Raw genomic sequence first — 11,032 nt, 5'->3', positions numbered from 1 at the left:
TTTGGGGGGCAGGATCATAGAGACTGGGAGGTTTGGGTGAGGCTGGAGGCTTCAAAAACCCCACCTGGTTGGTGCAGGAAGCTGTCAATGATACAGACTGGCCCATCCAGTCCAGTCACCCGGTGACTTTTCCCTGGCATGTGGCCCCAGGTTTTTGTAAATTCTGAGTAAATGGCCAAATTTTGGCATAGGAGCAAGCTGGCAGCACTGTCCGCAGTCCCCCCCTCCCCCACACTAGCAGGCAGTCTGAGGATGCACCCAGTGCCCCACAGTGCCAGGCAGAGTGGGGATTTTTCACATGCATCTGCTGGACTGGTCCTTGGGAAGCTGGCGCAGCATGAGATGCCCCCAAATGCCTTACAGCAGCTCTCCCCCGGCCTGCAGCATGGATAGCTGGTGACAGCACGGCCGGGCCAAGCCAGGCGAAGGGTCCCCCTCAGGGCACGGCAGGCTGTGTTACCCGTGGCCTGGGCCCATTGTTCCCGAGGAGCATGCGCTGGCCCAGGTTGGATTTCAACCTGCTGCAGTCCCGTGGTATCGTGGGGCAGCCATTCAGTCCTCCCCAGGCTGGCCACTTGCCAGCATCCTAGACAGCTCCTGGTCCGGTCCCTGACCCTGGGACAGTGACCCCAAAGCGCTCACGGTTCACCTGCAACATGAAGGCCCATGCTGGGCTCTGCCTAGCCGAACATCTCTGGCAGTGAAGAGAGGACAGTTGAGGAGCCGCTGCTGGGGATGGGAATGAGGGTGACTTTAAGGCTTCTCTCTAATCCAGTCCAGTCTCTTTGCAGCTGGAGGCCATGTATCCCTCCGCCAACTGCTCCAGCCTGCCCCACAGAGACCTCCCCGCGCTGCTGGACTACCAGGATCTATGCAACCGAAGTCAGCAGGGCACTGCCTTTAGCCATGTTGACTCCAAGGACTTGAATCTGACGGTGGAGCAGCTGCAGGACAAATACCTGGGCCCCCGGAGATCCAGCTTCTTCATCCCAGTCTGCGCCACCTACCTGCTGATCTTTGTGGTGGGGGCTATCGGCAACACGCTGACCTGCCTGGTCATCGTGCGCCACCGGTTCATGAGGACGCCCACGAACTATTACCTGTTCAGCCTGGCCGTCTCCGACCTGCTGGTGCTGCTGCTGGGGATGCCGCTGGAGCTCTACGAGATGTGGAGCAACTACCCCTTCCTCCTGGGCGCCGGCGGCTGCTACTTCAAGACGTTGCTCTTTGAGGCGGTCTGCTTCGCCTCTATCCTCAACGTGACGGCGCTGAGCGTGGAGCGCTACATCGCTGTGGTCCACCCGCTCAAGGCCAAGTACGTGGTGACCAGGAGGCATGCCAAGCGGGTCATCGTCACGGTCTGGGTGTTGTCCGTGCTCTGCTCCATCCCCAACACCAGCCTGCATGGTATCCAGCCCCTCTATGTGCCGGGCAGGGGGGTGGTGCCGGACTCGGCCATCTGCACCCTGGTGAAACCCCGCCTGATTTACAACCTCATCATCCAGATCACCACCATCCTCTTCTTCTTCCTGCCCATGGGCACCATCAGCATCCTTTACCTGCTCATTGGGCTGCAGCTGAAGAAGGAGAAGATGCTGCAAGCCCTGGAGGCCAAATTGGGCAGGGACTGCGACTACCACAACATCCGCGTCCAGCAGCAGAAGATCAGAAGGAGGCAGGTGACTAAGATGCTGTGTAAGTGGAGATGAGGGGGCAAGGCAGGGGAGAGCTCGTGATTCACCTTAGCGGCTTGTCCCCTGCATCACAGAAGGAAGCAGCTCAGTGGTGCAGGGGAGAGGCATCCCCAACCTGCATTTTCACTGGGCGGCTAGGGCAGGCCACCCAAGTCCTGCAGCCCAGCTGCTGGTGGGCAGGACCAAGCGAGAGCTCCAAGGGGACCTGGGCACCACGCAGCAGAGTGATGGTGGGCGGATGCAGCCCAGCTCCAAGGCGTTGCAAGGGGGACTGCAGATCTGGAAGGCCTGGAGCAGTCCAGACTGGAACGGGCCAGGATCCGTGCAGTCTCTCTGCAAGCCCCTAGGAGCACACGCATTGGAGAAAGTCCCCTGCAGAGAAGTGATCCGCCCCCTTCATCTGGTACAGGTGGAGAGCAACCCAGCTAGGGATTTGAGTCAGGGATCCTTGGGTGGCCTGCAGATGGCCAGCATGCTGGATGGGACTTGCTCCTTCTTAGGTCTTGGCATATTGCCCTCCATGAGTGCCCCAGCCCCAGCCACTGCTCACTGGGACCCTAGAGTTTCCCCGTCGCAGTGCAGCGCTCCGTGAGCACAGCCAGCCGGTGTCTCAGAGCTCCTAACAAACCCAGCCAGAACCCAGGCGCCTTGGGCCAGATCCACAGCAGGTGGAAATTGATGTAGCCCCCATCCAAGTCAATGGAGTCGCACTCATTTATTCCAGTTGACCCCTTTGGCTCTGTGTGTGTGTGTGTGTGTGTGTGTATGCACGTGCATACCTCTGTGTGTGTGCGCGCACACGTGTGTGTATCTCTCTGTGTGTGTGTACCTCTGTGTGTGTGTGCACATGCGCATACCTGTGTGTGTGCATGTGTACCTCTGTCTGTGCGTGTGTATGTGTGTGTACCTCTGTGTGTGTGCGTGTGTGTGTATGTCTCTCAGCGTTGTTGACTTCATGTATGCGGTACTGGTGTTGCGCTCTCAGTGTGACTTTGCTGTTCCAGCATGTCACTCAACAAGTGTCTTCCGATGCACCTTTCCAGGTCGGGTGGGTGTGTGGGGACAGCAAAGTAGTGCTGAATTAGCCAGCGGTGTGTTGCTGGGCGTACAGGGAGGGGGCATGCATGTAGGGTGACCCAATGTCCCAATTTTATAAGGACATTCCCAATAATTGAGGCTCTGTCTGTTTATTACCCCCCACCCCCATCCCAATCTTTCACACTTGCTATCTGGTTGCCCTGCATGCATGAGAGTGCATTGTGGTGCGCACATGTTCCAGGGGAATGTCCTATTAAATAGGAAGAGCCTCAGAGTGCATGGTGCTGTACAGAGAGAGAGAGCTACAGGCCCTGTCCTGTGGCGCTGATGGGCTGGGTTAAGCCCAAGCCTTCCTTTACGGGATCTTGGGGCCGTGCCATATTAGCCGCCAAGCGGTACTGTGTGCTACACCCCAGGGGTGTGACTGGGCCGTGCCTTGCTGCAGGGCACTGGTGGTACCTTAGTGCCGGATGCATTGCAGGGAGAGGGGTGTGGGTAACCGCAGCTCAGCACTATGTTCCTGGAAATGCGCCTTTGGTGCCGCACTTGAGTGGAGATCTGCAGCGTAGTTGTTATTTTAAAGCGAGATGTGCAGAGGGCGAGTTCTGACTGGCCAAAGTGGGTTCCAGCTCCTGAGCCCGATTCTCACCCATGCCCCCTTTGCAGCTGGGGAAAATGGGTGTAAAATGTTACCATTCTGATCGGGTGCCATTTTGCACCTTCTTGGCCCAGGTGGAAACAGCGTCCTGGAATCAGGTGCCACCGCATGCCTTGCCAGGGCTCACTGCATGCTTAGCACACCTGGGTGAGTCCCAACAACATCCAGCATCCCTCCAACCACAGTGTGAGAGAGGATGGCTGGGACCACAAGGGGGCATGTGGGTTCTCTGCCTACCGGGTCCATCCCAGGAGAGTCCCCTGCAGTGGTCCTGGCTGGTGTCAGCTTGGTGGAGCAACTAGGGAAAGAGGCTTTTATCACAGTATCACGAACCAGCTGGGAACTGGCAACGGGATGGAGATAAGAGATCTGAGCCAGCAGCAATCCCAGCCGCTCATTAATCTCCGAGAGGTGCCCAGGGTTGGGATGGTGATTGCTCCATTAATGGAGGGCTGCTTCATTTGGCTAATAAATGCAGCAGGCTTCCAGGGAGGCCTTGGTTGGCTGGTGGGTTTCGCTTGGGCACAGACACAATCCAGGGCAGGAAATGTTTCCCAGGGAAGGTGCTCGCTGGGAGGCCGAGCCAGCCAGAGCTTTGTGTCTGTCTGCTGACCTGCAGTGCTCCCCGGGGCTGCAATGCTTTGGCTCTACACTGAGTGAAGGTCCCGTGCTTGCCAAGAAGCAAAGCCACGTGGCAGAGCAGCCCTGGAGCGGCCCTGGCAAGAGAGAGAGGGAGAGATGTTAAGCAGACCTCACATCCTTTCTATAACCTGCTTCCCCAGCCGCCCCCAGAAAGCAGATTAACAAGCCGGCAGGGAGTGAATCCCTTTTGTTCTGGCCTTGCCATGCAGAGACAGGCTAGTATTGCAAACAAGCATTGGCTGGGATGCTCCTGAGCTCCCCATGCCTGCACAAGGCCTTGTGTCCTCGTGCAACAGCCATCCCAGCTGTTCACCTTGCTTGCAATGCCTGAGGTTTTAACTCAGGCTTGGCTTGAAGTGACACTGCCTGGCTGCAAAGGTGTCCTGTCCCCAGGGACGCCACAAGCATTGCCACCACACTGGCTCAGAAGGTCATTGTGCCGCAGTTGGAAGTAATCCAGCGCCCCTCATCCCTGCAGCGGAGATGGAGGGGTTGCAAGCACTTTGGAGGACAGGATTAGGATTCAACTCGATCTTGACACACTGGAGAAATGGTCTGAAATAAATAGGGTGACATTCATTAGGGGAAAATGCAAAGTACTCTGCTGAGGAAGGAATTGCAGACGTATGAACTGGGAAATGATGGCTGAGGAAGGAGCATTGCAGAACAGGATTTGGGGGTTATAGTGATCACGGACGAAATAAGAGCGGTCAATGTGACACTGCTGCAAAAAAAGTGACCATCCTTCTGGGCTGTGTTAGCAGGCGTGTTGTAAGTGAGACTGAGAAGTAATTCTTCCATGCTACTCAGCACGGGTAAGGCCTCAACTGGAGTATAGTGTCCAGCTCTGGGCGCCACCCTTTGGAAAAGAAGTAACAAATTGGAGAACGTCCAGAGGAGAGCAATGAAAACGTGGCCTACGGGGAAAGACTGAAAAAAACTGGTTAGTTTGGTCTGGAGAAGAGAAGACTGAGGGAGGACATGATAACAGGCTTCGAGTTTGTAAAAGATTGTTATAAAGAGGAGGATGATAAATTGTTCTCCTTAACCACTGAGGACAAGACAAGAAGCAATGGGCTTAAATTGCAGCAAGGGAGGTTTAGCTCAGACATTAGAAAAACTTCCTAACTGTCAGGGTGGTTAAGCGCTGGAATAAATTGCCTAGGGAGGTTGTGGAATCTCCATCATTGGGGATTTTTAAGAGCAGGTTGGACAAACACCTGTCAGGGAAGGTCTCAGATAATACTTAGCTCTGCCTCAGTGCAGGGGACTGGACTAGACGACCTCTCACGGTCCCTTCCAGCCCTATGATTCTATGATTCTGTTAGGGGATTAGTGCTGTGGGGTAGATACAGTGTGTGGATATGCCAAAGCCACTCTGCAGCTGGATGAGAGAGCGAGACCCCCAGGTACCAATGGCCTTACAGTGGCTTCTATGCAAAGGGTTATCCCGCCCACATCCCCGGGTGACTCCACTTAGCCAGAGTGAGGAGAGTTATGGGAGCTGGGAGGGGGAAACCAAGGGGGGGAGCCCAGCCTGAGGGCACTGAGATCTGAAGGGCAGGATTCCCCAGGAGCACTGCGCCCTGGCAGGCGGGCACTTGGGGAACGGACATGGGCCCGGTCCCCATGCCACCCTGCAACAGTGAGCTCAGCTGCCCCGAGGCGATTTGGTTGAGCACGTGGCCCCACAGGGCTCCCTACAACACTTCCTGGGCCTGGCCCATCTCTAAGGCCGAGGTGCAGTCCGCAGAAGCAACATGTCCCAGAATGCATTGCTCCATCTTGATCCAAACAGAGGCGACTAGAGGAGCAGGTTGAGCACTAGGTTTGAAATTCCTGTGTCCCCATGGTGGGACTCCACCCCAGAAACAGCTGCATTTCACTCTGTCTAATCTAGCTAGCTCCCATCACTGCAATACCTGGGTGTCTCCAGTGCCACCTGCGTGTCATTGGTGATGCAGCTGGGGAGGAAAGGGGCAGTAGAAACATAAATCATCATTCGGGTTAGCATGGTCTATGGGGGCCTTCTACAAACAAATCCCGATTTACTGACATTTTGGTTAGCTAGGACATTTCTGTCCCCTGGATCCATAATTCCTGTAAGGATGGAAATCCCTTTTCTGGCCTCCTATTCAGCCCACAGCTAACCAGGCAGCCAGGAGTTTACCTGGTATGCAGGGCATTGCAATCTCATGCGTGCCACCCAAGCTGCCCAGGTGGCCTCCAGTTGGGCATGGCCCTGGCCTCTCTCAGGGCTGAGCATTTCAAAGGAAGAGGCCCTATTCCAAATCAACTCCGGATTCCCCTCCACCCCGTTCAGATGCAGCCGGGGGCATGAGCGTCGCTGGAAAAATAAACATCCGTCCAAGTGAAATGCCAGCAGAATCCTATTAACCCTGAGCTCAGCCTTTCAGGAAGCCTGGTGCTCCCTGGGCAGTGTTGGGTAGATGCCTGCCGCTCCACTCCTGCCCTCTGCCTGTCCTCGTAACCCCAACAAGGCTTGGCCCAGGATTCCTGGGGGGCTTGACCCCCAACCTTGTTGTGGTCACGTAGGGCAGGGGTGAGGGTGTCCCCACTCCGGGGGGCTCTCTCCACCCTGGATGCTTCCCAGACCAATTGATCACTGCATACAGCTCAAAGCAAAGTTATTAAACAGCAACCAATTAAAAACGAACAAGGAAAAAATGGGAAAGGTTAAAGGAAACATGTCACCCCGCTCTGTGGCCAGGGGACATCACAACCAGCATCTCTGGGATGTCAGGGCAGTTCACAGTCTGTCCCTCACAGGACCCAGTCCCTGGCTGTGCTGTAGAGGTGCTGTGGGTCGGACACTTCTCTGGCAGTGGCCACACACCTCCAGGCTCTAGATGGCAGGACCCTTCTTCCCAGCGTCAGCCCCCGTCGGGGTTACGATCCCCCTCCAGGTCTGGCCTGCAGGATCTCTTAACTAAGGGCGTCTCCCTGCACTGGGTCTGCTGCCCAGGGTCCCCCTCACTCTCCTCAGCTGCTTACTGCACCCAGCTCCGGGTGGCTCCTGCTCCAGCCCCAGCCCCACTCTGCCTTAGCACAGCTGCTGCTCTGCCTCCAGCCCCCTGGGCTGCTTTTCCTGGCCCCTCTGGCTCTGGTTGCTGCAGTTCTCCTCCCAGCACTGACCTACTCCCTGGGGTGCTTCTCTGGTTCTCTGGCTGGCAGGACCCTGCTCCCCAGCTCAGCTCGGGCCCCTGCTCTCCCCTTAAGTCAGCCCCACTCGGTCTGACCCAGGCGATTTCAGCTCACAAGGAGGATGGGACCCTCCTGACTCCCTGATTAGCCTGGCCTGTCAATCAAGCCGAGCTGGAGCATTGTTCCTAGGGACTGTGTCTCAGGGTTCTAATTTCTCATTGACCTTCCCCTTTCTTTTGGCACTGGGAGCTACCCAACCAGAAACCCCCCACTGAGTTTAGTAAGGGACCAACAGTCCCCATACACCGGCATCAGGCGCCTGACGGCTGCAGGAGAGGCTGGGAACATCCTGGCGTGGAGCTGGGCAGGAGCTGCCAGGGCAGTGAAGGCAGGAGGCTGCCTGCCCCCTGGAGGGGAACCAGCATGTTCAGCAGCTGGGCAGGCCTGGGGGGAACAGGGATGGGAACCAGATTTTCTCATGACCCCATTGCTGCTGCTGGGAAGGCTTCAGGGCTGCCGGTCTGGCTCCGATCACCAGCCCGGGAATCCATGCCCAGACTCTGGGGCGTGGCGAGCAGCGACGAGGCTGCTCCGTTCCCGTCTGTGCCAGGGCCGTGTATTTAAGCAGGATAAACAAACCCTTCGAGACCAGGCACCTGATTTCTACCGGGTGCGTATCCTGGGGCAACAGCCGCAGCCTGCTCTGGGGTCACGGGGGAAAGGAAAGGAGCTGTGTTTGTCAAGGAGCTTGGGCAAGGTGACAGAGAAACAAACACCGGAGACAGGATAACGAAAGGAAGGGGGACAAGGGCCAAAGCCGGTTAATGTGACCACACTTAGCAACTGCTGGCTGGAGAGGAGGGGCAGCAGAGAAAGGACGAGAGCAGAACGAAGCAAAAAGAACGGACGGGGGAGAGAAAGAAAGACCTGCTGAGACTGGGTGAAGGTCCAAGACATCAGAGGGGCACAAGGGAGCGATAGTTACAGGGAATCGCACAGATTGCCAGATGCTGGGACTACATGGCAGAGGACGGATCACTGGAAAATTGCCCTGTTCTGTTCATTCCCTCTGGTGCACCTGGCGTTGGCCACTGTCGGTAGACAGGACACTGGTCTAGATGGACCTTTGGTCTGACCCAGTTTGGCCGTTCTTATGTCTCTTATATTTCTTATGGAGGGTGGAGGCTGGGAAAGAACCGGGTCACACTTTATATTAGGGTTCTATTTATAAACGGTTTACAAAGGGTTAATAGATGTTTCACGTTACAGAAAGGTGTAGGATGTTATAGATGGTTACAAGCAGTCTATTGACTTTTGGGATTCTATTACTGTTGATTAACCAGTTATTAAAACAGCTAACCCTTTGTTAACTTTTGATAAGCTATTGATTTTATAAACTCTGCTGAAAGCACATCATGCCTTGTGGAATGTTACAAACCATGTGACTAGGATGCAAAACCAAAGAACTGCTGTGTGACATGCCATGATAGCTAATGACATGTCATGACATAAACCAGCATCCTTTCACCACAATGAGCAACCTCATGCCTTCAAATTCTTATAATCTATCTATCTATCTATCTATCTATCTTAGGGTGACCAGATGTCCTGATTTTATAAAGACAGTTCTGATGTTTGGGTCTTTTTCTTTCTATAGGCTACTATTACCCCCCACCTCCTGTCTCGATTTTTCACATTTGCTGTCTGTCTAATCTATCTATCATGCCCATCAAAGTGGTATTTGGGCTTCATTTTAACTGCCAGCCATCCCCTCCTATTTTTGTGTCTTGCCCTTAATTCAGATAAATCAGTAGATTATATCTGAAGAAACTAGTGCTAGTGACACACCTGTCAGCCAGAACCAGCCAAAACCTCCTGCCTTTTTCTGTGTCTCTTCCCATCCTGCAGCCACTAAATCCTTTGTCGGTTTATGTCTCATTTACTGTAAGGGCCCGTTTCCTTCCCAGGGCTGTATGATGGCAGCTACAGTAAGTACCATAACAGGGAGGCAGTAAATCAGTCACCTGAGGGCTATGAAAGAAATGGGTGTTTACCCTAGGGTGGCACGTTAGAGGTACATACCACCCACTCCAAAATGGGTCATCCGCAAGGAAAGAACCCACAACTCGCAGCACCACAGGCACACCTGCAACAGCAATTCTGGGCCCCAGGGCAGAACTGTCAATGGGCACTCCTCCGGCATGGCCAGGGCTTCCACATGCCTGCCCGGCTGCCTTCAGCATCTCCAGTACCACCTCACGCACGCCTAGGAGTCCTGCGGCCCACTTGGACAATTTAACAGGGCCCAGGGCTCCTATCCGCCACAGCAGCTGGGGGCCCTGGGCCCTTTTAAACTACCTGGGCCCCTGGGCAATTTCCCCCTTTGCCTCCCCCTTGTAGGCGGGCCTGACCGCAGGCCTTTATCACTCAAGGTAAATGTTAGTTGGCAGTATCAGTAGGTTGTTATCCCTCTGTGGTAGAGTCAGAAATTGAACCTCGGTTACCTATGGCCCAAGCTACCTCTCTACTTCTGCGGCCACCCTCGCTGTCCTATGTGAGCCAGGCACTAAGGAGGGCAGGATGCATGCTTTTATCAGTGTCATGCATTGGCAATATTTCCCCTTCTGCATAGAGAGAACATGGCAACTAACGCAACGAAGGCAAAGAGTAGGAGGCAGGAAGGAACTTGGGCCACCAGATCAGCGACTGTCAGGGACCAGAGCACAGAACCAGCACGCACACACACTCTCCAATCGTCAGGAATTTTCTCTGCTTCCTTCCAGTCGTGCTGGTTGTCGTATTCGGGATCTGCTGGGCCCCCTTCCACACAGACCGGCTCGTCTGGAGCTTCATCTCCCACTGGACGGGCCAGATGCTGCACATGTTCCAGTACGTCCACATCATCTCCGGGGTCTTCTTCTACCTGAGCTCAGCCGCCAACCCCATCCTCTACAACCTGATGTCCACACGCTTCCGGGAGATGTTCAAGGAGGTGATGTGTCACAGGCGCCTGAGGAGTCTGGGCTCCAGGAAGTACTCGCCCAGCGTCACCCGGGTCACCACCCGCAGCACGGTGTGTGAGCACCTGCCTGCTGGCAATGGACTGCCCCTGTCCAATGTGGAGGAGGAGGAGATGGGCATGGAGGGGGAGGACACCCTTAAGAATGAGACGTCCTTCCCCTGAGGGTACTGCCAGGGCCTTCCCCGCTAGGCAGGCTCCTGGAGGGACACAACGACCGTGAGGGGGTTGGGAAGGCCATGTCCAGTGTCTAGTCACCCGCTTACGTCTCCCATTGCTGTGCCACCCGCTAGCACTTTCCTGGCATTATCTCCACTCCCACCCCTTGTAGGCTGAACTCACCAGGGGCTGCGCCATGGCACCAGGGTACGAGCAAAGGCAGAACTTGGGTTCAGAGAGGTGGGGCATTAACTCTTCACTGGCTGGGTTATGCCTTTGCAGCCTCTCGTCTTCAGCACAGGTGGTGGTGCCATCCGGCTGTAGGTTGTTGTCTGGTGCGTCTGGCAGCACCGGCCCAGCTTAGTGCTAGGAGGGGCGCAGACAAGAAGAGAGAGGTTAGCGAGAAGCAGGTTGTCTCCACTGATCCCAGCTTCTTCCCTGTGTAGGGCATCGGGGCCTGAAACAGTTCAGCCCAGAGGTTCAGACGTGGCCACTGAATTCAGAGCAACTGCCCCTGTCATTCAGAGGGCTGGGCCCTGGTCACAGAGTAACGTTGCCTGCTGGCCGCCTGAGTCACAGGGCAACAGGTCCCCCCCACACCCTCTTCCCTCCTGGGAGAAGTCTCCCTGCTAATCCTAGCCTGAGGCTCCAGCCACT

At 55.5% G+C, this 11,032-nt stretch overlaps 1 protein-coding gene across 1 annotated transcript; it reads left to right on the top strand.

The window, feature by feature from the left end:
- Positions 1-800: 800 nt before the first annotated feature.
- On the top strand, positions 801-10,619 carry NMUR1 (neuromedin U receptor 1). The gene is made up of 2 exons (XM_032777360.2): positions 801-1,695; positions 9,981-10,619. The coding sequence occupies exons 1-2, from the start codon at positions 801-803 to the stop codon at positions 10,379-10,381; spliced, it is 1,296 nt and encodes a 431-aa protein (XP_032633251.1). The 3' UTR covers positions 10,382-10,619.
- Positions 10,620-11,032: the final 413 nt, after the last annotated feature.

Source organism: Chelonoidis abingdonii, chromosome 8 (genome assembly GCF_003597395.2).
Source record: "Chelonoidis abingdonii isolate Lonesome George chromosome 8, CheloAbing_2.0, whole genome shotgun sequence".
Lineage (NCBI taxonomy): Eukaryota > Metazoa > Chordata > Testudines > Testudinidae > Chelonoidis > Chelonoidis abingdonii.
This window is presented reverse-complemented; position numbering and strand designations above follow the sequence as displayed.

Coding starts and splice junctions, on each gene's coding strand:
- NMUR1 (XM_032777360.2), top strand. CDS start 801: ATGTATCCCTCCGCCAACTGCTCCAGCCTGCCCCACAGAGACCTCCCC. Junction 1,696..9,980: donor GCAGGTGACTAAGATGCTGT/GTAAGTGGAGAT, acceptor GCTTCCTTCCAG/TCGTGCTGGTTGTCGTATTC.